This window comes from Euprymna scolopes, chromosome 3 (genome assembly GCF_053919585.1).
Source record: "Euprymna scolopes isolate OS-2025 chromosome 3, ASM5391958v1, whole genome shotgun sequence".
Taxonomy (NCBI): Eukaryota; Metazoa; Mollusca; class Cephalopoda; order Sepiida; family Sepiolidae; genus Euprymna; species Euprymna scolopes.
The window spans coordinates 25,666,054-25,693,807 of NC_136484.1; the positions used below are offsets into that span (position 1 = coordinate 25,666,054).

General features: G+C 30.2%; 1 protein-coding gene across 31 annotated transcripts in view; it reads left to right on the plus strand.

The window, feature by feature from the left end:
- Positions 1–27,754, plus strand: part of LOC145253848 (phospholipid-transporting ATPase IA-like) — a 517,619-nt gene that overhangs the window by 394,318 nt on the left and 95,547 nt on the right. For 18 of the 31 annotated variants that reach the window (XR_013863764.1, XR_013863763.1, XR_013863765.1 and 15 more), the window contains 6 exons: positions 5,417–5,506; positions 9,618–9,700; positions 12,459–12,564; positions 16,450–16,527; positions 20,011–20,121; positions 23,166–23,240. Coding sequence is in view for 28 of the 31 variants with exons in the window: in XM_080112972.1 (XP_079969098.1) it covers positions 5,417–5,506; positions 9,618–9,700; positions 12,459–12,564; positions 16,450–16,527; positions 20,011–20,121; positions 23,166–23,240 (543 nt within the window). In the remaining 3 variants the exon portion in view is untranslated. Of the gene's footprint in view, positions 1–5,416; positions 5,507–9,617; positions 9,701–12,458; positions 12,565–16,449; positions 16,528–20,010; positions 20,122–23,165; positions 23,241–24,275; positions 24,351–27,754 lie in introns of all 31 variants that reach the window. The other 13 variants (XM_080112987.1, XM_080112989.1, XM_080112990.1 and 10 more) reach the window with 1 other exon arrangement.

Below are 27,754 nucleotides of genomic sequence, written 5' to 3' on the forward strand. Positions count from 1 at the left end.
AGATTAAATCTTTAGAGTATAAGATGTGTGCAAAACAGGAGATTGTGATGGTTTGGTCACATTGAAAGAATAAATGAGAATGCTTGGGTTAATAGATGTAAAACAGTTGAGGTAGCAGGTTCAGTTCAGAGAGATCAAGGAAAACATGTGAGGAAATGATAGGAATAGACTTCAGAGAAAGAAGGATAAATAAAGACCTGGTCAGTTAGTTTGAAAGTTGTCCAATACATGCCAGCCAGTATGTAAAATGGACATTAAACTAAGATAAATAAAAACCTGGTTAGAGATACATTAGTTTGGAAATCCATTTGTAAAATGGTCTGATACATGTCCACTGCAAAACAACCAAACCAGACTCCATGAATAAATATTTGAAGATATAAAGAATTTGAATTATAAAAACTTTTTCCAAAATTACTGTATTCAACATTATAATACCCGAAAATCACTGATGTGCCATAAAATAACGAAACCAATACACGCCAGCATTTAAAACGGATATTAAACCAAATATGATGATGAAATGCATTGCAAATAATTATTTTTAGTGAATACATCTTTATTATGGAATCTGGCAAAATAACTTGAGTTCTGCCTGTTCTCATCCTCCAGTTAGATTGATTTCTCATTAAAATAAATCAATTGATCATAAAAATACTTCGATCTTTTTACCCTAATTACAAATATCAAAATAATTTTTTGCATACAGCAAGAATTGCCTGATGATACCCATCTCTTTCCAGGCTTCAGAGCACATAATAGCACCTGGTATTACCAAGTGGTCACCCATTTTAGTATTGACCAGGCTCAACATTGCTTAACTTTGGTGATCTAACGAGTGAAGAATTACAAAAGTTTAAAAAAAAAAAAAAAAAAAAAAAAAAATGGAATAGTGTAACAGTCAGTTTAGTTAACATTAATACGGCCTAGGCATATAACCTGGTGATGTTATAGAATTTTATTCTGTGAATCTGGTCACGTATCCCAAGAAACAACCAAAAGTATATAACGTCTAATGACAGAACCGTGTTTTGGTCAATAAAATATCAAACGACTTAATTGTATAAAACATAGCTATCTCTAAATTTCTTTGAAATTAAAACTTTACCACTATTCTCAGATTGAGTTGTTTATAAATTAAACATTACTTTTACACTGGATCCACAGTTATGCAAATTAACTTAATCTTTTTTTTTTTTTTTTTTTTTTTTTGTTGAAAATATTTGTTTTCAGAAAGCAAAAGCTTTGTTTGTTCAGGTTGGAAAAGTTCTTTTTCTTTTTCTTTTTTTTTATTCATTTGTTTTTATGCAACCATTAGTTTACTGCCTGCAATAAGCAGTGTTGGTTTGTCTGCTTAATGCCATGTTTTTTGTTTTTTTATTTTTTTGATGCTGCGATATGTTCAATGTTTTTCTCTTTGCTTCTATAATCTTGTTTTTCTTTTCAACACATTTGTGGACAGTTGTAGTAATTGTCACTTCTTTATAGAAAGTATTAAATGAAATATAGTTTAGATTTGATGGATAAAGTTTTTTAGTATCTCTTTATTTCGTTTTTTTGAATAAGTTTTATAGTATATCATTTAATTTTATGTAAGTATAATTCAAAAGAAATAAAATCAATATCATAGGGTAAACTAGAATATGCCACTCATAAAACACTAATAAATTAAGATCAGTTTTACTACAGTAGAAGCATCAATATAATGAGAAATTTAGAAATCCTTTTAATGGGTTTGTGTTACAATCCACAGAGATACAAAAAAGTGGTCAAAACTTAAATATAACAAATAAGTGTTATCAAAGGCAAGATAAGTTACTCTTCTACCTATCTGGAAAAGTTTTTAATGGTTTTGTTCACTTTAAAATGTTTAATTGGTTTGAAAATGATAAGGGTTTATTGATAGGTGTGAACAAGAAAAATGGTGAAACGATGATCCCTATATACGTGAAGCTTGGAAAATGAATTAAAACTAAAAAATTATTCAAAATATTGTTAGAAACCCACTTAAACCAGATAAAATGATGCAGGATTTTTTCCTTTTTTTTTTTTTTTTTTTTTTAATCCAATTTTCAGTTCCTTCATTAGGGTGATACAATTTGGGGGGGGGGGAGTACAGTGTTGCTAAAGATCACCAAGTTCTCTATTGCTATTGCAGAAACTGTATTTAATGTCCAATAGACAGATTTTCAAATTTCTCAATATACCAATGTGATTAATGTAGTAAAATTGATCTCAATATTTGTACTGTATGCCAGTGCATTTTACTCCGACTATCGGACATTAAATCATCATTAGATATAAGGATTGAATAAATGCCTTTTTAAATGTTCCCAACTATATGAGGAGATAATGTATATAAGGGGTCGATAACTTATTCGACCTTGTGAGCCGGTTATTCGTATAATGATAGGTCGTGGGCTGGACAAACGGCATTAATGAAAAATTAAGGAAAATTCCATATGTAGACACCTCTTAACCTTAATATTTAATGTATAAAACCATAATGAAAATAAACATTGAAAAATTAGAAAAACAAAAGACAATTAAAAAAGCTTAACAAAAAATAGTTTTCCTCAAAGAACATAAAATACTTGAAAGTGAAAAAAAAGTCACCCAAAGTGAAATGGATGAAATTATGACGTGTATGTTTGAAACTATTATTGAAAATTAAAAACATTGCCCATTGAAAGATTTCAACAACTTACATTGTGTAGGTATAGGGATAAGCAATAGGGAGAGGTCGCTGTTGAAGGAATGAAATAGAATGCAGTCACTTTGAAGTTGTCCATACCTAATTTCTATTGCCGATCAGTTGATTAAACTGGCTCTCAGTTTAAAATTTTTTATTTTTTTGTTATTTTTATGCAGAAATTGATATAATTGAGTTTTGATCATGTTTTTGCAGTCATAGAATTCAAATTCATTTTGGTGGATCAGAGGTACAACAGGCCTTTTCTTGAATTTAAAAGCCTTGTCTCTCATGTTAAAAATAGTCATTGGTAATTAGGCTCATCGACCTAATTAGCAATGAATTACAATTGCTGACTCTTGATGTATATTTTTAAAGACATGGAATCATAGCATGGTTTAAAAAAGATGGATTTTGTTTTTGTGAGGACTTTTTTCTTCCAAAATAAAGTTCAGTTCATGCATGAGAGAAAATAGAAATTTTTAATAAAAAATGCCAACAATTGAAATGAATGATGGCCACTTCCAAAGAAAATAAACACGTGTACATTAATTGGTCATTTTTACTCATGGAACTAATGTAATGTATAAAACAACCTATATACTCTATAAATTTTTAATTTGCAGATTTATAATTTGGTATATAGAGTATTTAGACATGTTGAAAACTTTTTAATTGATTTTCATCCAGGAAAAGGGCTGCTAAGGGGTCAGAACAAAAAATTGGACGTGGGAGGCCACTGGATTTTTATCTGCTTTCAACCGTTTCATAACTGTATATGCGCGGTCATGAAACATGACAGCTTCCTTATGTTAAGTAGAAGTTAGTTGAAAACACTTTTAAAAGGTCATGTCAAGCTGGTGTAATGGTTATCGTACTTGACCCACTGTCTAGGGTCTGGTACCGATCTCAGCTAGAGTATTTTTTTTTTTTTTTTTTTTTTTTTACTTACAAGAAGTGAATCTATATATTCTTTTAACTGGAATTCATTATTGAGATGAGTATTATTTATTCATTCATTTATTGCAGACTATTATTCTCATCTTTCTTGGTTGTTGTTTCACAATGTTCCAGCCAACTATTCCTTTGGCCTTCGTCAGGTGGTAACCGTGACGAGATAGGAACTCCAAATCTCCTTGCTGAGAATGCAGTTAGGAGACTCGGAGTCCCTATCCCGTCGCAGTTACCACCTGATGAAGGCCAGAGAAATAGTTTACCAAAATGTGAAACTGCAACTAAGAAAGATGAGAATAATAGTCCGTGATAAATAAATTAATAACAAGTGAACCATTTAGAAAAAACATAATAGTTGCATGCACATACCTCAGTTTCTGTTTGTTTGTTTTTTTTTTTACTTCATTTTTTTTTAAAGGAATTTAATATTATGTTTAATACGTACAGTATTTCTGTTTATAATAAATAAGGATTCTGCAGTAATGAAAATATATTTATGCATATTTTACCACTGAGCAACACCAGGCATTTTAAAATGGATCAAAGGCAGTTATGCTTACAAAAATATTTTCTGTCCACATATTGTTTAGGAACATTTTAGATGAGGAATGATAATTTGGATTGTTTAAACCCTTACTCTCATCTTGCATCTTATTCTCACAAGGTTTCAACCCAATGGTCAGGTTATATCAGCCAAAACACTAAGAATGACATTCAGACTGAGAAAAGTAGTCTGAATAATCCAAATAATACCTAGTTTTAAAATATTAAGATACATTTGAAGAGTTTGAAGGTAAAACCTGATAAACAGATTTTTTCAAATTTCCAATCTATGGTCCACCCTCGCCAACATCCATGAGAAACGCTCATTTGGCTGTAAACACTATCAATAATTTCCCCCACTCTTTATCTGTGCCTAAACCTAAACGTAGATTCCATGAACAAAGCTTCTTACTAAGAACTGCACACTTGTGGAACTCTCTTCCGTTTACCTGCTTCCCGGCTGACGACAATATGGCCGTCTTCAAGTTCAATGTAAACAAGTTCTTCATGAGCCATTCCCCTTAAGTAGTCCAATTTGCCAAATTTACATTACTAACGATTACTATGATATTGTCCTTTTGACCACTGTACACTCTTTAACCCTTATCCTTAAGTGGCCTCTGGGCCTTAAGTGGTGATTCCTTTATTAAAAAAAAAAAAATTCCAATTTGACTATAAAAAAATTTGTTTAAATTAAAAGTAAGAATATTAGGAAAATATCACATTACCTTAACAAAATGATTTGGAGTGTATTAGGATGATAAGATGTAAAACTTTTCATGATGGTAATTTAACCATTTTGTAAATTGTAAGCTATTGCGTGTTTTTTTTTTTTTATTTTCAACTTAAATAAAAACTAGTTAAAATTAGAAATTTCAAAAGAACTTAAGTTTGCCATTATTCATAATGAAATTCAAAAGGTTCTTATGAGAATGTGACAAATGACTCCACCGGCCATATTTGTTCTATTGTTTTTATTTGAAAAGGAAAACTTTGAATGTCTTTTTTTTTCTTTGTTTTCTGCGATACATTTTAGTATCCTGCTTTCTCTTTTTGTTATTTTCATTTTACTTCTTTTTTCTTTTTTTTCTTCTTTTTACTTTTAAGTCTGTACTTACATTGAATTCTTTGTCAATCTTAACAAAAGAATTTCCTCCAGATCTTCATTTGGGTATCGGAACAATTCCTGAATTTGTAATCAATATATTGTGTTCTTTTCTGTTACAGGCAACAAGAGAAACTCTCCGAAGGCATGTGCAAGATTTTGGGGAGCATTTACGGAAAGAGAATGATGTTGCTTTAATTATTGATGGTCAGGTAAATTGGATTTTACTGTAAGAAAAAAATAGTGAATCACAATTGATCTCTTTACATGGTAAATGTTTATCAAAAGATTGTGTAATTTGCAGATGTACTCAACTGGGTATCAAATAAATAAAAATAAAAAAATTAATAATGCTTGGGAAATGCATGAATCTCCTTATTCTACCAATTTTAATTTCTAAAATATTTTTGATAAAAGTAAAACCTTTATTTAAAAAAGTAGTTGTTAGAATAAAATAACTGCAAAGTGGTGGTGGTGAGGGGTGTCAAAATAACAGTAGGCAATTTGGGTGAACAGAGGTGTTTAAAAAAAAAAAAAAAAAAAAAAAAATGTGGTAGTAGGCAGGCAGGCTCGACAAAAGGAGGAAAAAAAAAAGTAACGTCTTAGCCAATATCTCCATCGTGCAACTGGAAGTCAAGAGCATTGAATCTAAGCATAGTCAATCCAATGGTGACGATGACTTGCTAAAATGTGGGCGAAAAAAGCGACCCCTCCTTATACAAAACTGCCCAGTTGAGGGTGAAAGAATGTTTTGGCCAATTTTTCGACATTTGCCATCCGAAAGATCAAGCTTGAAAACAATACCGATCTCGTGAGGATCCGTCACGTCTATGGAAAATTCTTGCGAGACATACAAATGCACATATTTTGCCCTTTATATATATATATATATATATATATATATATATATATATAGACTTGCCTTAGTGCCTGGCATTGCCCGGAGGTGTGTGTAGAGCCAAAAAAAAAAAAATCGTCGTAGTAGGCAGGCTCGAACCCATGACGCAAAGGCAGAAAAGTGAAAGAAAATCTGACATCTTACGCCTACTCCATGATGCAACCGGAAGTTCGGAACGTTGAAATAGTAAAGTCATTCCAACCGATACGATGACTTGCAAAAATGGCAACGGAAAAGAAAAAATGACTCTCCTTGTAGAAAACTGTCCAGATGAGGATGAAGGAATCAATGTTTTTAGCCAATTTTTTCGATATGTCATTCGAGACATTGATCTTTAAAACAATATCAATTTTGTCATATTCCGACGCATTTGTCAGAAGTTTTTGCGAGACATACAAACACACACACACACACACATTTTGCCTTTTATATATTAGATCTCAGAGTTAAAAATTACAAATGATGACACATTTACTGATTTAGTTTGTGTGTGTGTGTGTGTGTGTGTATATATATATATTGAGAAAGAAAATTAAAACCAAGTTGAAATTTACAATCAAAATTTATTGTTCAACTGATTACTCAAAAAAAAAAAAAAAAAAAAAAACATTTACAAGCCAGCAATGAAAGATGACTTACTGTTTTTCTGTTCTTTTTATTTCTCGATCCCATTTGACTGGAGATCAACTGTTCTTTAGACTCTGCACTGACCAAAAAAACAACAATTTCCATTATTTCAGCTGCTTTGAAAACTTTCCAACCGGACTATATGCATCACACTGGATTTACTTTTGGACTTCATTCTTTCTTATGAACTATTTTCGCCTTTCGGATTACCTTGACTTGAGAGAATCTTCATGCAAGCTGAAATTATGCGGGGGGGGGGTGTTTTTTTACATATCTAACATTTTTTCACTTGTTTTTCTTGGCAATTTATGACTATAATAAATTGTGGTTTCACTTAACCAGCAAATTCTAGCATTGCTACAAATATAATTTGCTGATTTCTTTCTGTCCTCTGATGAGAAGAATAGTAAGAAAATCATTCTTTGAAACTCCGCAGAATAAGGACTTTGTAAATTGTTTTTTGGAATATTCAGTCGAGCAATAAATTTTGATCGTAAATTTCAACTCGGTTTTAATTTTGTTTCTTTTATAATAAGCTCTACTCTATTGCGTATTGAGCTTTTTTATTCGGTTGCGATTAAATTATCTATATATAAATACTGTTATTACATTTAAGTTTACCATTGCGTATATCAGGTAAACACTACATCCTTTTAATTTCATTACTATGTATGTATATATGTATATTTGGGCAGCCTTTTTCTATTGGACATGTAAATAGTCTTCAGAACTTATGGCTGCATATTTTCTCTTTGATCCTTTTGAGTTATTGTGTGAATCTCGAACTGGAACTGGCTTATGAACTTGCCATATTGATTGCGTACCCTAGTAGTTTGGATCCTTCTGAAACGGTCTTCATGGTGTTGAGTATCGAATAAAGAACATAAGCTCCTAAATCTTTCAGTCTGTACTATTCAACCATGTATATATATTGAGTTAGAATTATTTTGAATAATTTAATAGTCCCTTCCACAGTATGTGGGAAATTTACATTGAATTTTTCACTGTAATCAGCTCTATTTTCACAGAGGAAAAGAGTTATAATAATTATATTTGCGACTAATGAAAAAATCAATTTTAACGAAAAACTAGTTCCCCAATATATTTTATTTTAATTAGCACTTAAACTGCAATAACAAGCTTCTATCTATATGAGTCCTTGATGAAGCTTTCTGCTTTAAGAAGCTTCTCGGACTGATCTTCACTCCATACTTGAAATGGGACTTGCATCAAATCTGTTAAGATTGTTGGAAAAATGGTAGGATCATTCTACCCTCCACTTTCACCTGTAAAATATGTTATTCCTAACACACTCCTTTGTAAAAGTGAAATATGAAGGACATTCAAAAAGTAATGCCTGCTATAATTATTTGCTCAAATAGATCAGAGGGGGATGGAAAATTTTATTGTTATGATGACTGAACTTGTGCATTCATTACCTCTTCATCTCTCTGTTGCAGATATTGACAGTTGTGAGACTAAGAAAACAACCTGTCATAAACATGCATCAAGAGCAGAGGTGCTTCATTGAATTTCTGACAAAAGTGCATTGAGAATGGTGGTTACTATGTTGAAAAATAAATTCTAGAGCACAAAGTCACTTATTTTAATGGTACCACTCTTGTTTTCGTAGTTCAACTTAAAAAAAAAAAAAAAAAAAAAGATAGGGGGCCTTACTTTTAGAATAACTTTTGTACATCCTAAGATGGAGTTCTGTTGCAATATTTGGCAAGATACTCCGGTCTTAACAGAGTACAAAACTGACTTTGAAATCTAGTGGAGAGGGGAGGGTATCCTCTTTTCTTCCCTACAACTCCTTTCTCACAGAAGAATAGAGGTTGCTAGTCTTTTTCTATTCAATCATTATTTACATGGTAGGTGCTCGACTGAGTTCCAATCTATGGTTTTTCCTTCTGAAACATTCACAACAAAAACTGACCACTATGAATAATTTTCCTTTAAGTACTTAAAGCTAAGCAAAACTGTCATGTGAAAGGTTTCCAAGATTTACCTGCCTGTGGAACACAATACCAAGGGAATGCTTCCTGTTGACTACAACATGGTTGTTTTCAAGTCCAATATTAACAAATTCTTGTTGAATTTCCTCTTAAATAATTAAACTCTACTTAGTCTCGGTCATTGTTATCAATCCTCACATTGTCTCACAGTTCTAACACACCCATTAACCCTTATCTTCAAGTGACCTTTAGGTCTCATAAGCCATGACTTGTTAGTACAAAAATTTTTGGTCCTTTTTAAGATACAGTCGACAGATCGATTTTTAAAAATATGTTTAAACAACAATGTTACATACTTAATTGCCATGCCAAAAATAGTAACATATCCAAAAGTTATGAAAAATCATTGAGTAGAAAGTTATTTATAGTTAAAAGTAATTTTTTAGGCCTTGGTCTAGTGAAGTGTAAGTCATTTTAAGGCAGGTTGATCTTTCACTGTCTTGTGGTACAGGATCTACAAATGGGATAACATTGTGTAAATTAATTTTTAAATTTCTCTGGTTGATATAAGTTTGTTCGTATCGTATCTTCTTGAAGAAATACGATTTCATTTAAAAATTTAACTCTTGCTCATTTGGAGTTGAGCTTCTTTGATTTAACGCATAAAAATGATGTAGTTAGACTCCTAGCATTAACTGAAATATCTTGTTTCTTATTTTATTGAGATCGTTGCTAATAGCGATTAATATGTCACTAGTTATTTGATGATTTAAAAAAAAAAAAAAAAAAACAATGGAGTCTTTGTGAAAATGTATTAATTTTCTTTTCTGATGTTTTCAGACACTGAAATATGCCCTTCTCTGTGATTGCCGGCAAGATTTTCTTGATATTGCTGTTTCATGTAAATCTGTTATTTGTTGCAGGTAAGTTTTGCATTTATTCATTCTTTATTATGAAATGATTTTTATCAGAGATTAAACTAATATTGACTTGAATTGACTTGATATTTTAATACCACTATGGAATCATAAATAAAATTCATTCCTTTCTGCAATTCAACCATATTTGGTGCAAAATAAACTTCAGTTTATACCTGACTTGTCCAAGTTTCAGTAATAAATATCCAACAATTGACATTCAATAGATAATGAGGACAGTTTGGTGATCTTTTCATTAGTAGATGTGATCTTAAATGGGTTTGATACTCACTGGACCTTACTCCAGGGGTTTTTATCTGTGGGGTTATTGTAAAGATGAAAATAATCCTCAAACTATTCCTGGACTGAAGACACTTATCACATCCCAAATTAAAGCAGTAGCCAAAGAGTAGTGTATCAGTTATTCACAATTTTTCACATTGTTATATTTAAATGAATGGCCAACAATTTTTTTGTTTGATTGCCATTTAAATTTGGTCATTTATGAATGTAAATTAGTGAACGAATTGAGAATAAATGAAAGTTTATTTGTATCAAATACAGTTGGATTGCAAAAAGAATTATAAATTTTTTGTTAGTACATGGTTGTTGTTTTTTTTTTTTTTTTGAGGGGGGGGGTCATTATAAAATCATTAGATTATTATTTTTTCTGTACAAATTGTAAACATTGATTTGAGTGTGTGTGTGTGTATGTATGTATATATATATATATATATATATATATGTATGTATGTATTTTTAATCACAGGCTGAAAGTTATGATACTTATAAACATAAAAATTGTGTACAAGAGTTTTCCTTCATGTTTCTGAATTTTTGAGATACGGCTTGATAATTTGTATTGTTTGAATTATTCAGACAACTGTTCTCATCTTCTATTGATACAACCTCTGACATTCTTCAGGTGTATCGTGTCAAACTCGGGGAATCTTTCTATCAAACTTAGCAATCTGCACAGAATCTTGAACGGAATCCTTTATTCACTCCATGTGGAGTTCCGTTCAAAATTCTATACTGATTGTCAAGTTCAACACGATACACCTGATAAAGGTTGAAAATGACATTGATTGAAACGTTGTGCAAATTACACTTGAGATGAGGAGAACAGTAGTCCAAATAATCCAAAGTGTTTTGTTGTTTCAAACAATTACTAGTTTATTTTAAGAGTTTGCAAGAAATATACAAAGAACGTTTTTGCAAGGAAATAAATATTGACTTCAGAGTTTCTTTGCTGTTATGTCCAAGTTCTATTGTAATTGTAATGTCAGTTTCGCTTATAAGCTTGGCAAACGTATGAATATATCATTCTCCCCCCCCCACACACACACACACCTGTGGGTGAAAGAATAGGGTAGGCTAGACTCTCAAGCTTTCATAGGACAACTAGTTTGGAAGTTGGAAAATACTAAAAAAAAAAAAGTCTGCATGAATAATGATTAACATATATGGAAATATTGCAAAAGACTAAATCATGGTTCAGGTCAGCCACCCTATAAAGAATCCTATCCTGCTGCAACATTGACCTAGCTTACTCCGAAGGAAGAAGTTTATAGGAAATATTGGAGTTACAGTTTCCAGTTACATATGTATCCTGCTTTGTCAAAATAATATAAAAGTTACTTTTGCAGTGAGATATCGCTATCCTAACACATGCAATGGCTGGTATTTCAGAATGGTCACTTATAACTCTTATCCCCAAGTGGCTTCCGGGCCTTGATAAGTGATAACTACCTTGTAAAAAAAAAAAAATCTGGTATTTACTAGGTTCAATGTTGCTTAACTTTAGTGATCTAACAAGAATCAGTATGTTATGCTTATGGTGTATATGTTAAAGAAAAATGCAGCTCATCGCTAAAAGCAAATCTTATTGTAAAATTTTGAGAGATTTTATCTTTGATAAATGAGGTCAAATATTTTGCCCTTCCTTAAGAATTTTGATTGGAGGGGATGCGGTCATTTCTTGATTAGAATTTTGTTTGATGTGCAGCATGTTTTTGATATTATTTACAATGTGCATCACTAATACTTATCGTTTAAACATATCTGTTAAACATATAATAAAGTTGTATTCCTGTCAGTTCACAATTTGGTTAATATATACAAAAAGTACACTATTTCACAAATAGATTTTAATACTGAAAACGGACTCTTGTGTTCTTTTTTTGTGTGATTTCAGTATATGCTATTTATTCAAAAGGAATCAACATTCAAGGTTATCTCATTTGCATATTACATTAGCAAAAATCTGTTTTAACAATTAGCTCTAATTTTTTTAATGGAAATTAGTAATAGAATTGTTTTAAGTATTCTATTAAGAAATATTATATAAAGTTGATACATTTAATTTATTTTTAATTAGTAGAACCAACATTGGCTGCATTTAACCTATGAGTTATTTCCCTTTAAGCTATGAGATTTTATCTCCCTGTTTGAATTTCATAGATCAAGATTACTATGTCTTCTGATTCCAAAAATCCAAAATATGTTCAACTTTTAGGAAAATCCTAACGACTTAGAATATTTGGTGTATCTTAAATAATGTGACAAAACCCTCCGCCTTGCAATATGTTTTTTTTACCTGGCAACCTTGGGTATATACAGCTAGCTAGTTAATGAACTACTTTTTAAATAATCTTTGTTTACAATATTAAACAAGCAACATATCACAACTGCGTTTATATTATTTATTTTAATTGAGGAATATTCTTGAACTCTACCATGGTTTTGTGCATTCTCTTTTTAGAGTGTCTCCCATCCAGAAATCTGAGATGGTTGAGCTGGTGAAAAATTCTGTAAAAACTATCACGTTAGCTATTGGGGATGGAGCCAATGACGTCGGCATGATTCAGGTATGAAATTTCATTTTAGATTATTAAATATAAATGTTCACTTTGAATTATTTCAGAAACTATTGACATACTCTGTGATTATTTAATATCTATAATTGAATAATTTTTTTAATGTAAAATTGATTTACAAATTTTCAGGTCTTGAATTCTTCCCTAAACAAAAAACATAACTAGTCATCATCATCATGTTCAGTTTAATGGTTCATTTTATATGATGGCATATGTTGGACAGCTTTTAGAAATTCACGGCCAATCTAAACTATATCTGGGCAGATCTTTATCCTTTCTATCACCTTCTCCTGTATTTTTCTTAGCCTTTTGCTACCTCAATTGTTTTACATCTACTAACCATAAAACTTTCATTCTTTTCAATGTGACCATACCAACAAAGTATTCTGTTCTGCACACATCTTCTTATATTGACACGATTTAATTTTCTTTTGAGGTTATCACATCTAAATCTGTTTTTAATAATCACATTGCACATCCAATTAACATTTTTAAGGTTTGTATACAGATTAGTATATTTGTTAGATAACTGCTGTAAGGCTTTCATATTAAACCAATATAAAACAATTGACTGGTTTAAAACTTGTATACATTTTAAAGTAGAAAGTGCACCTACTTTGACAGCCACCTAACTCTCACTTCTCATACTTTGTCTACTTTGTCTTTTAGTCCTCACATTCCAGGAGTGATGTTTCTGACAAAGAAGGAAGAATTGCTGTTTTCTGGGTCAGAATCTATTCCATATAACAATTATCATTGACAAGGTTTTGATCACAAAGTATTTTTTAGCTCCTTACATCAAGTGGTTTCATGCCTTGTCTGGAGCAATTTTCATAAAAAAAACAAGAAACAATGAATTAGTTGATCAATCAATTAGAAGAAGTAGAAGCTTTACATGCTGGCATGAGTAAATTAATTACTGAAACTTAGTTGCTTTATCTCTGGGCAGGTTTTTATGTAACCGTCTTTCTTTCAAATCCATCCATATCACTTCCTCCCATGTTTTCCCCTGTTAGATCAACTGGTCTACATTTACTAACTTAAGACTTGTCATTCATCCATTCTTTCAACATGACCATATCAATAAAGTCTCCTCTTTTGCACACATCTCTCTAAACTGTTCAAATTTTATCTTCCTCTGAAATTATCAGATCTAAGCTTGTATTTAAGGCTCACATTACATACCCATTGTATCATTATATCACTTCATGCAACGCATGTCCTCAATCCTCACTTTCATACATCATCACATTGCATACACAACTCTCCCTTGGTAATCATAATAAAACAGAAACATCCATTTTTTGTGCTTGATTGACAATATCAAATTCCAATTTCATATATAGGATACTTCACAATGGATGCGTTTATTTAAAAATGTTTATTTAAAAATGTTTTTCCTTCTCGGGTATCTTATTCGTATTTTTCACAATATAATAAATTAAACTTTTTTAGTCAGTTAAAAATGGGCAAAAAACCCGTTGATGTAGAATGAGTGCTTTATGCCAAATTGATGATTGAATTTGTGCTCGTTTTTGTACGTTCGGATACCATAATACTTAGTTTGCTGTATCTCATCATAACAGGGGTTCATACAAAATTTCAGCCAGATTGATCGAGTAGTTCATAAGAAAACATGGAATGGACAGACAGACACAAAGAGAAATATATGAGTGGCATTCCAGAAGTAATGTCAATATTTTTTTTTTATTCTACTCTAATAGATCAGGATTGCAAATTGCATTGTTATGATGACTGAACTCCTGCATTCATAACCTGAAAGTTTCATCTCTGTTGCAGATATTGATGGTATCAGACTCTAAGAAAGCAATTCCTGTCATGAACATGTGTCAGAAGCAGAGATGTGTCATTGAATTCCTGGCAAAAGTGCATTGAGAATGGTGGTGACTATGTAGAAAAATACATTCTGGAGCACAAAAGGTTGCTTGTTTGAATTGTACCACTCCTGTCTTCATAGCTCTTCAACTTTTTGAGTTTAAAAAAAAATAGGGGTATTGTTTTTGGAACAACTCTTATTTAATAAACAAATATTTTCAATAAAATAAAACTAAGTTCATCTAATATGAATAAATAATAAAGGGCAAACTTAAATTTGAATCGGTATTTTCTATACTTTCAGGCTTCGATTAAAGTGTGCCTAATCTGTTGAAATATGTTTTATATTTTGCAAATAAATAATTCAAGGTGTAACATCTGTTCTGTCCTCAATCAATGAAGGAGAAATCCTTCTATAATGAAGCATTTTTTGTTTTTTGTCTGAATCCAAAGTGACCTTCTTAGAGGAGCTGCATTTTTCCTACATTAAAACTTGAACTTTTGTCTAATTCTGCCCTCTTAGGAAGGCGAGTAAAAAAGAATTCAGTATTTAAAAAACAAAATGAATTATCAAAAATGTTGATTTTTTTTTTTTTTTTTTTTTTTGATTTTTAAAAAAAAATTTTTTTTATTATTACAATCATTTTTCCCCACAACAAAGTTTTTTTTCCAAGAACTGTCTGCTTGTGGAACTCTATACTGTGGGCCTGCTTTCGAACTAACTACGACATGGCCGTTTTTAAGTCCAATGTAAACAAGTTCTTGTTGAGCTGTCTCCTTAGATAATCAAATTCTACCCAATTTCCACTGCTAACAATCATTACGCTGTTGCCTCATTGAGCACCTTACATCTATTAATCCTTATCTTCGAGTGGTCTTCAGGCCTTGATAAGTTGTGATTCACTTGTAAAAAAAAAAAAAAAAAAAAGAAAAAAAAGTTACTCTTTTAATGAGTGCATTACCTCAGACAGCTTTATTTTTTTATATAAGACTAGCGAGGTGTACCCAGCGTTGCTCGGGTGTTTTTCGGGGTATGTGAAAAAAATCCAAAAATGTGAAAAAAAAAACAAAGCCTTCACGATGCGCAGCTGGAAAATAGTAAAGTGTTAAAAAAAAACAGGTGCGCGTTTTTGATTGACGTGATGGCGATAGGTATTCAGCAGTAAGCATTTTGTGTGGGACAGTTTTGAATGAGGTGAATAAATCGGTTTGTTTGTTTTTAAAAACCTGCTCCCTGTTTATTAGGAGGAGCGAAATGAAAGCTACAGTCTGATATGACGAAGTCGACATTGAACAAACGTTACTTAGCTCTCTTGAGACAACTGGCTTTCAGCCTGTGATTAGAGTCGAGTTTCGCTTTTTTTTTTTTATACCGAAAACCGAATGTAACGCGTGCTGATGCGGGAAAATATCGAATAATTAACGTTTGAAAGTCAATAAAATTAAATAGACAGGCGAGCTCCGTGGATAACTCTGAGATATTACAATTTATAGATGATATAAAAAGTTTTAAGAAATTGTGAACCGAGCAAGCGCTTCTCTGAAAGAACCCTTTTGTGGACATTGAGGAAAAGCGTACATACATACATGCATACATTTTCGCTTTTATATATATAGATTTCATGTACTTATAGATTATCATGTTTGTGTTCTTCAGAATTGTCTGATTTAGTCCCTCCTTCTTTTGTTCTAGCTCGTTTGACTGGTTAGTCTAGTGGTCTTCATCAATTTGATACCTCATTGTAATAAAGTTTCATATTCCAGTCACTTCTTTCCAAGAACTTCAAGCTTGTGGAACTGTCTTCCTGATGACTGCTTTTCTTCTACTTTTAATCTTAGTCTCGAAAAGACCAAGTTCAATAAGCATCTCCTGTCTTTACTACAATCATCTTTCTTTTTTTCTTGTTAGCTCTTTACATTAAGTGACTTCATGCCTTGTCTTGTTTTTTGTTTTTTTTTAGGAAAAGTTTTTATTTAAGTTCATAAATGTCAACTTGTCTGTGTTTATTTCTAATTCTAAATTTTGTTTTCTTTCTATAGTCTGCTCATGTTGGTGTTGGTATTAGTGGTAATGAGGGGATGCAAGCAGCATGTGCCTCGGACTATGCTATAGCTCAGGTATGTAATATTAATAACAAATCGGTTTTCCTTTTCTTTATAATTTATTGATATACAATGAACTGATAAAAATGTCAAGTCTTAAGATATATTTTAACATTTTAAAAAATCTTATGTCTTGATTATGGGACTAAGATTATTTTAGAATATATTGTAAAAGTAATTCTGAAAGTCATTTGATGCTTGTGTAGATTTTTTTTTTTTTTTTTTTTTAACCAATGCATTTTCAGGTGAAAATATGTACTTACATGTCATGTCAAAATTAGTATAAATTCTAAAAATTACAAAAAATGATCCAGTAGAAAAAAAAAAAATTACGAGTAAAAATAAAAATTACTGTGTTTAGTAATTTATATCTTTATTACATATTTTAATGTTGGAACGTTTGCAAGATCTTCGGTGAAGTAACTGCAATCAATAATTTTGATTAACTACATATGTACCGCCATTTTTAAATGAAACGTAATTATGGATGATTTCAATTAAAAATATGTCTGGCACATCAACTATTAAATCATTTTTCATAACTTTTGGAATTTATACTAATTTTGACATGACACGTAAGTACGTGATAATGTTTGCACCTGAAATGCGTTGGTTGAAAAGATCATCACTGTAGACTCTAAAAATTAATGTGCTTGCTTAAAATATGAAAGATTATCATGTTTTTTGTTCTTTTAAACATTCTTATTAAAAATTAATATTTATTAACTTAAATGACCAAATTTTTTTTTTTTATGAGCGGTGGGCATGCAGACTTCATATTTATTATTATAAAGCCAATTCTCTATTGAATAGTATATTGTACTGAATATATAGTATTGATTTCAAAAGTTTAAAGAAATGACTTTGATGTCATCAGCTAGAATTGAAACAAAACATTTAGCGCTCCAACCACTTCTAGCTATGACTGAATATTCACATGCATAAACTAATAGAAATATGTTGGCAAGTTGAAATGAACATTTTGCATTTCAACTTGCCGACATATTTCTGTATGTGTTATTCATCCAAACAAAGATTGGTACTTTAATGAAGACATTAAAAAATGAAAATATTGGAAAAAAATTATATTGTACACAATCGTTATGGAATAAAGTTTTCATACAAAAAAAAATCACTTTATTTGATCAAGTAGTTTTACAGCGGAAAATCAAATTTTAATGAGATCGATCGGTAGTGTCCATCTTGATTTTTTGCTTACGAGGAGGGAGCCCCAGGGGAGATAACCCCAATCACCTTTTAAAGTTTGTCAAAATTTGACGAGATTATTTTGAAACATGGGCAGAAAAAATACATGGAAAAATATTTTAGGGTTTTTTTTTGTTTTTTTTTTCACTTATTTTAGAGTTGTTTTTTTTTTTGTTTTTTTTTTAATCCTTTTTTTCATTTTGTCCTTTTTTGTTTAACGGCACCTCCTCCTCATATCTATAAACAGGCAAATGGCAACAATACGATCAATCTCATTAAAATTTGATTTTCCTTTGTAAAAAAAAAAAAACTACTTGATCAAATCAAGTGAAATTTTTTTTTCCGAGAACTTCATTCCATAACAGGTATATACAGTATAACTTTTTATTTTTCAATATTTTTATTTTTTAATGTCTTAATTAAACTGTATAAGTACCCAAAGATTTTACTCATTATAAAACATCCTTGGTGTATGATTACTATTTCCTGTTAATTTTAGTGCTATGTGACCAGTAGTTTATCAGTTAAATATCTTCAAACAGACACAAACACACATACATTTACTGTTTTATTTATAGATATTTAAAATAATTGTTGATAAAAAATGCTAATGGAAAAAGAACATTTTTATCTTTAATCTTCAATTTAATTTAAATATTTCAGATTTGCATTTAATTTGATCCATGGTCATTAGACAACAATTAAGCAAGATTCCCTCAATTTCATTTTCTTTTTTAGAACCTTTTAAGCTTAAGCCTTAAATTTTAAACATCATTTATTATTAAAATCATGAATTTTGAGTAAAATTGGAATAAAAATTCTAGAAATAAAATCACAATATAAATGCGGATCTGATATATTAAAACTTTCAAATGAGAGGTTTTGTTCATATTTATTCCCTTAAAACTCCTTTTTGGTCCCCCGACAAAGGAGGGATTGGACCTAGTAATTCACTCCTGTTCGTTTGTTTGCACTTTTCTAAATAACCATGCCTCTGATTTTTTTTTTTTAATTTTTCAAACATTAGTCATGGTGAAAGTAAATTTTTGCCACAACGGATTTTCTAGGATAACTTTGGTTGCTCCCCCGCCCCCTTAGGTGGTATTATAGGGGTAAAATTGCTCTCTAAATCATTCCTTTATTCGTTTGTTCACAGTTTCTCAATAACCATGCCTTGTTTTTTGGGGGGAAATTTTGTACAAACATTAGTCATGGTTAAGTTCATTTTTATACCCTAAATTCTCTTAAAATATTCCAAAGAAACTGAAATTGGGGGAATATTTATTAATCGATGTCTAATTCCTATTAAAATTTCTAAAAAAATTAAAGGTATTTGAATTTTATTACAATGGGATTCTTCTCTTTGTCTTCTTGCATGAAATTAAAACTAAATATAGCCATTTGTTTAGCAGCTGTATTCAAAAATTCCTAAAATAAATTGGGAGTAAAGACTATACATAGAAATATATAAATACACATACCTAACTTGATATAAGTAGAAATATATATTTTAAGAAATTGTAAATTCCTGTTAAATAGTATTGCTTTAAAAACATCATTTATAAAATGCCAACTACTGTATTCTGTCTGCACAAATTCAGATCAACAGTTGAGGAATAAAAGATATCAATTAACACTTGATAAACATCCACAAAATTATCAACCAACTCACCAAAAATCACTCTGAGCACCTTTTTGATGTCCTTGTGTCCAACATACATGGAAATGCTTACAAAGTCAAAAATCTGCACAGGTCTTATGACTTTCAGAAGCATTTTTTTATGCTCAGAAAGGTTGGAACAAACTGCAGTTCTTATTTATAATTTGATTTAATTAAAAAAACAAAAATATACAGAAAAATGTTTGATGTACATACTTGTCATGGTATGAAGGTGTCATATTCTAAAAATCACAGAAATAAATCAATTTTTTTTTTTTTTGTCTACCGAGATTTTGTATGTATTTTGTTTTGCTAAATATCATACATTTTTATTTTCTTAGTTACTTAGTTATAAAAGAATTATTTGAGCAATTTATGTGATTTTTGTAATATATTTTTGTTTCATGACATCACAAGGATTTTTCTGTGTTTTGCTTTTTTTTTTTTTTTTAATTAAGTCGAATTCAAAATAAGAACTCAAACTGCTTGCATGAGTTGTTGAGCACTAAAAAGCAACATCCTTCAAAACTCTCACGCTTCCAAAATTTACCAAAACTAAATTTGATGCTCCACGTCTATATTGTTATTTTTTTTGAAAAACATGAATATTTTTTCTTTTCTCTTTTTTTCAGTTCCGATATCTTAATAAATTATTACTCGTCCATGGAGCATGGAGCTATTCAAGATTATGTAAATTGATATTGTATTCTTTCTATAAGAATATATGCTTATATGTCATAGAGGTAAGTGACAGTTATCGTTTATGTATGTAAATGTGGAGTCTATTTTTAATATTGTCCGGAATTAATTATTGTTTCCACTTTATAAATCATTTGATAAGAAACCATTTAATACGAATGATTGATAGTAAATTAAATCCTTTTGAATAAATGTCAGTAGGTATCGTAAAAGTGGATTGAGGTTAACATAAGATGAAAGAAAGAAAAAAATGGATATATATAGTATACATAAAGGAGTAAAAAAACATAAATTAAAGAGGGAAATAATTGAAGAGAAAGTAAAAAAAGAAACACTGTTAAAACAAAGCTCATTTCCTTAAACAATTATAAGAAAACTTTCCAAACACTGATGCTTTGGTTAATAAGCACCCTACTTGATGGTCCATCATTCAAACTTCTTGGTCTAACATTCACAGATAACATGAATTGGAACAAATACAAGTTTGTTGCAAAGAAAGTAGATTCTCTAAGATCTTTCAAACAACATTTTTCAGAAGAATGTTTGCAGAATTTTAATAAAAATTGAATATAACATTTCTATATTTCTAAAGTTGGGCTACTATTTATCACACTAATAATAGAATCATATACATGGGAGTGGCAATAAAAATTAATTTTGTTGCCACTCCCATACATATGATTTGCTTTTTTGCTTTGCAAAAGTACATTCTATTAATTAGTTGGGGTTTTTTTTTTCAACTTAAAATACAGGGTTCAGTTCAAAACTTTAAGAGATGAACCTGAAGATGGTCGGAGATTAATATAATCTCCGACCATCTTCAGGTTCATCTCTTAAAGTTTTGAACTGAACCCTGTATTTACTTTTTTTTTTTTTTATGAATGTGTCAATTCGAAGTTAAATTTGCAAAACTGCACTTGTTAGAGGTTACATTGTCTGAAACTTAAAATAACAACCAAGATGAAAATAATAATCAAAATAATACAAACTAATAATTCCAATGATTTTCCCAATTCCGATACAATTACTGATTCCAATTCTTTTTAATTTCTAAATATAGAGTTGATTGGGAGAAGGAGACTGTAATATAAATTTTAGTTTTACTGATAGTTTAAAATCAATAAATATTTATCATTTATATGAGTCATGAAAAATTAAGTTTTAAACAAAAGCAAACAAATAAAAATAAGAGTTGTTTTTGGTGTCGCAAAATAGAAATTTTTTTCTGATTCCGATACTTCAAATAGTTCTGATTTTTCGATTCTAATTAATCATTCCAACACTAATACAAACTATTTTAATGTATAATTTTGTAAATTATTTTGTTTTCTTGGTAATCGGTTATTTGTTGTTGGAAAATCAATTTCCTTTAATGTGTAACCTCAAGAATCAAAATAAAAACTGTCATTGATGAAAGACATTTTAGATTTATGCATAATTTAGTCTTTTTTGCTTAGATCAAAGTTTAGTATCTGTTTCGATATTATACTTGTTCTTTTTTTTTTTTTTCTTTTTTTCTTTTTTCTTTTTTTTTTTTTTAATAGTTTGTGAAGAAAAATCTATCTAGATTGATACAATTTTTATTTTTTTTATTCCAATCCAGAGTTCCCTTTTTTTGTGGATCTGTATTTTCCCCTATGTTAAAAACTGACCTTGTATTTAACTCTGCTCTCGTGGGGAGGTAAATAAATAAGAACAAAGTTGAAATAAAAATTAATCATCCAAAATCTTTAACTTGTATATATTAGGTTGGTACAAAAATAATGTCATTTTTTGACATGAAGTTAAACGTAAAAAAAAAAAAAAATTATTTTTCCACCAACCTAATAATAAGGTTTATTTGTATTCCAAATTGAGATCACCAACATTGCTACTTCAGTTCAGTTACTCAAATTCCCACCATTCGGATGAAACTGGGTTGGTGGATTTTTATGTCAATTATGGTCGGTTTTTATTTCTGTTAATTTTGCATTCATTTTATTGTAAATTAATTCAAAATACTTGCTCAAATATCTAAATGACCTTTTCTTTTTAATTTTTATATTATTCCATTTAAATGTATAACCTACAAAGGAATTTAATAAAAGTGAAAACCATGTTTATATAGAAAACAAATTTAAGTAAGCATCATTATTTATTTTGCATTCTTTTTATTGCAAGTTAATTTCAAACACTTGCTAGAAGTAGCTTTTTTAATTTCATATTAATATATGATGGTTGTTCCGAAAGTAAAGCCTCCTTTTTTTTATATCTAAAATTTTGAAGAGCTACGAAGACGGGAGTGGTACCATTAAAACGAGCAACCTTTTGTGCCCCAGAATTTATTTTTCTACATAGTCACCATTATTCTCAATGTACTTTTGCCAAGAATTCAATGACTTATCTCTGCATCTGATGTACGTCCATGACTGGGGTTGCTTTCTTAGTCTCACACCATCAATATCTGCAATAGAGAGATGAAACTTTCAGGTCATGCATGCATAAGTTCAGTTATCATAACAATGAAATTTGCAATCCCCCTCTGATCTATTCAGGCAGAATAAACAATAGGAGGTATTATCTTTGGAACGCCCCTCGTATTTAAATATATAAATGAAAACCATGTGTCTATATTGCAACAAATTTAAGTATGAACCTTATATTAAAAGGTCTCTTTTACATCAAAGAAATGGTTAATCGACTGACTCGGAAGTCAACAGAGTATGGAGCATTTCTTTAAATTACCTGTTCCCTATTGACTGAGGTTAGGGTTAGGGTCCTGTGTAGTCCTAGGAGGTCCAACCTCCCATGCTGCTGACTCCCGTCTTTCAGGGGGAATAAGTTTCTTGCTTACTGCCTGAGGTGTCCTTACCAGGGAATGCTAACAGGACTGCCCAGGCAAATTTTAAATGGCCAAAGTGCTTCTCCTTTTAAGGCACTGGCTTGACTTCCCCCATCTTCCTAACCTTGTGTCACATCTTCCTATGAGAAAGAAGTAAATACTGACTCTACTTATTATATAAGATTCAGTTTTGTGGCAAATATGAATTGTTTATGCAAATCTTCTGCTTGTTTATGTTTTTCTTCTCCTTATTAATGTTTATTTCAGCTCTGGTTCAATATTGTTTGTGCTTTCTCAGGACAAATTCTGTTTGAAAGGTGGACTCTTGGTTTTTACAATGTGGTATGTGATCTCTCGATTAAATGATAAAAAACAAAACCAACCCACTTCTAACCTACTTCAAACTTACCAAGGAATGGGTCCATCTATTAATGCTTTTTCCCCTTTTTTATTTATAGTTTTGGTAAGTGCAGTAATTGGAATTTCTCTTGGTTTTCTGAGTCTTGAAAAAATGCACTTTTTTAAAATAGTTGAATGTAATAAAAAAAAATTCTTCAGTTGCCAGGTATTTCAAAACTGATCATGAAATTTAAAGAACTTCAATAATTGCTGATTTTATGCTTTGGAAATTTTGAGATAAGGATTGATAATTTGGATTATTCAGGCTACTGTTCTCATCTTGGATGTTATTTTCATTGTTTTGGCTGATGTAACCTCCATCCTTCTTCGGGTGTGTCTTCAACGGCACCCCTTTTTAATTCATGGGGCTAGTTGTTCATATTCCGACAGCCATGACAGAGTAGAAATCCAAAGTAATTCTTGATTTTATTCTTAGTATTGTCATTACTGAGGATTGAACCTTCAATCTTCAAACACTGTCACTTAAAACTTATTATTTAACACTTTTATCCATTGTGTCATGCGTTCATGTATCTATTTGACATATTCCAAAGTATGACAAGACATACCTGTAGAAAGGTCAGAGGTTACATCAGTTAAAACGTTGGGAGAATAACATTCAAGATGCAAACAAATACAAATTGTTTTTTTTTATTTATAATGTTTTTGGAATATTAAAATATCAATTTCATTTTGTGAATATTTTTTCTTGCGACATCCTCCCTACAATTCAAAATCCTCTTTAACTCCTTCAAAATCCCACACAAGAATAAATATTCACAATTGTTGATTGAAAAATTTGGATGATAGAAATAAATTTATTTTATCATTAAATAACAAAATCTCTTTAAGGAAAGAAAATATTCTTTCAGTTCTCAATTTCAACCGAGAAATTCCATGATATAACGTGACCTCAACTCTCTGGTTCTTTTCCCCCCTTTGGGCTTTTTTTGGCAATTCTATCTTATATTCTTACAGTTTTGGTTTGCCATGGTTAATGGTTTTTCCGGCCAGGTAGTATTTGAACGATGGAGCATTGGTTTGTATAATGTGGTATGTGATCTTTTAAGCAATTTTGATGTTGTCCTTTGGATTTATTTGGCATAAATCTGCTTGAATTGTTAATGTGTGTGTGCTTTTTTTTTTTTTTTTTTTTTTTTTTTCGGGGGGGGGGGGCTTTTTTTGTTTGTTTGTTTTTATTAAATGTCATTAATGACGTACATTATCAATTTGTTTTTATAAATAACTAAAAATGAAATGTAGTAAAATCAAGTTTCAAAAACTCGTTTTAATTTTTGTACTTGAGCTGCATGTAAATTATTCGGTAGATGTCAGCACTTTTTGAACTTAATTGTTGTTAGATATTATTGCCTGCATAATAAACATTTTCGGCTGGTGCTTCTTTGAAATAATAATGAAAATTGAAAATTAACTAAAAACAAGGTTATCTATTTAATTGACGTGTCGAAATTAGTAACATATTACTACATTTACATAAACCATTTGCTTTCACGATCCAACAATCTGCTATTATTATTTTAGAATATAACTTAAACAAGGGACGTAACTCTTTATTATTGAGTATAACTTGTAATATCTTTGAAAGCAATTTTCGTTAATGATTACTTCTTGATTATTTTTCGTAAGATATGTTGCTAATTTTAACATGACAATAACATTGCTCTTAGTTGAAATTCAATTTTTCCTTTATCGTTATGATCTTGAACAAACACCACATTTTCATATTTACATGTTTTTATATTATAATTTTATTGAAATATAACTTTCCTTTAGCTAATTTCATAACTTTCATTAATTACTGCCTTGAATTCATTTGATGGCAATACTGTTCTTTGAGTAGAGCTTGTAGATGAATCCAATCCATCCTTTTCCATTTCATTATTTGGAGTAACAAAAGAATTTGGACCTTGCAAACTTCTTGAATAAGGACTGACCAATCATAGCCATCCATTGACATTATTAAAACGAGTGACAACCAATCTCTATTCTATCTATGATGTTCACTCATCTCTGTGTTCATAATGAATGACTGTGCTGGGTCAGAATCTTATTTGGTACTCAGTGAATTCGTTAAAAGGAGCAGGCTAAACTTATCTAGAGTAAATGTAGTCACAAGTCAGTCGTCCTTTACACCAGGAGTCTCTGAAATTTTTAGACGAGGGTTCATATTGCTGACTTTTTAGAGCCATGCTGACCAAAATATATTTTTAAAATAAAAAACAAAAAAAAAAACGGACATGTTTTATACTGTTTTGCTTAATAGGTTTGCTTTTTAATGAAACTGGTTCTCCAAAACCTCATTCTTTTAATCATTTTATGGACAAAAAGAAAAACAACCACACTATTTTCATACGTTTCTATTTAAAAAAAATTTTTGAATATTTTTACATTTTCCATAACAGTTTCACAGACCAGATTAAAGATTTTGGTGGGCGAAATCTGGCCTGCAGGTTGTAGTCTTAAGACACCCCCACTTTACACAACATATTGACTCATTTGTTGTTTTGGTACTGCTGGATGTTATTCCTATACTTTCTATATGATGTTTTGTTTTCACTGTCTATTTAATCATCAAAATGTGGTTCTGTAAGTTCTTGCAATTTTAGTGATTTATTATATAACTTTTGATGCACTTTTTTCTAATTTAAACATATATATATATATATATATATATATGTTTAGCTCTGTTTGAAAAAAAATTAAAACATAAAAATTAATACGTTTCCATGATTTTTTTTCTTAAGCCCTAACTCCATTTTCAAATGTATCAGACCATTCTTAGCATGTTAGATCAAGTTTAGTGATTCATTATGAAACTTTCAATTAACTTTTTTTCTAATTTAAACATGAATAAATATTGTAAATGCAAGAAAATGATTCCTTTCTGTTCAACAGATGGTGCTGAAAACTATAGCATAAGACAATCTACTAATGAAAATATTAACTTCTGTGTTTATATAATTCCTAGAAAAGTTTCATAATGAAATGATTTTTAATTAAAACTGGAAAAATAATTTATTAAAACTTTTACTTGATAGGTTTCAGATTAATAAATGCAGTGTTAAAGTTATAGAAAATCATTTTTTTCTACTTTTTGACGGCTGAAAATGTATTAAAGAATACACTATACTTTGAATATTTAGTTTTATATCATCATCATCATCCTATGAAATTTAACATCTGTTGTACAGGTTTGTTGTTTTTGTTAAGCATCATTCCTGATGATGATGATGATGATGATTTTTGCTGGCATTTGTTTCCCCAACTTTTTTTTCTCTTAAGAATTCTTTCCCGTGTACTTCTAGAAGGGACCACGTGAAGGTTGCCAACGTCCCTAAGTGAAAGTGTTTCTGTGGAATGAATTGGATTCAAACCTTGCACGCACACAAGTTGCCAGTGTACATTGTTAACCACTCAGCCACTGTTATGCTGGCATGTGTTGAACAGCTTTTAGAACTTAACCGATCTCTGGCTATCCCTCAGGCTGTCAAATCTGCTTTTATTACTTCCTTCCATGTTTTCCGTGGCCTTACCCTGTGAACTGAACCGATTCCCTTAACTTTTTCTACATCTACTAAAGAACTCTCATCCATTCTTTCAACAAAGCCATCAAAGTCCGTTCTGAACACATCTCGCAAAATATTCCTCTGAGGTCATCAGATCTAAACTTGTCTTTAATACTCACATTACACATCCATCATATCATTATCATACCATTTTTCTCTTTGTATCGCATGTCGTCAACACTCAACTGGGCAGCTTTCACTTCTTTCGAAATTATTTATTACTATTCTGTTTTAGTTATTTCGATATATAAGATACTTAATTCATGTTGATACTAAAATCTAGACAATAATAACCCTTCGTCTATGTATTTTTTGTTTGTTATTGTTTTTAATGATTGTTTTTTCTTAATTATAAGTGTTATTTATTTGTAAATGTATGTTAAATTTTTGGTTATTCATTTTGTTTGTTTGTTTGTTTGTTAAAATTAGCATAATTTTTTTTACTGTAAATAATAATTCAATAACTATGAATAATATCGTAATGTTACTTTTTTTTTTCTTTTTTTTTCTTTTTTTTTCTTTTTTTCTTTTTTTTTCTAATGTAATCATTAAATGCAAATGTTTATCCTGGATCTCCATCATTTGCTTGATTTTAATGTTTTATCCAATTCTCAAATATTCCATGAACCATAGATTAAGTGCTGTAAACTAATGAAAGGTGTACTTAAAAATTCAATAAATTGTCAGTTTGATTTGATAATTGTATAACATTAAAATAAGTGATAACTAATTTATTTGGATAAAAAATTTTTATATGTCTAATAATTTCAAGAAAATGAAGTGATAAGAAAGTTTGGGTCATTTTTTTTTTTCTTGAAATAACAAAGATTTTAGAATAGAAAACAAAGAATTATATCATTTGATAGAATA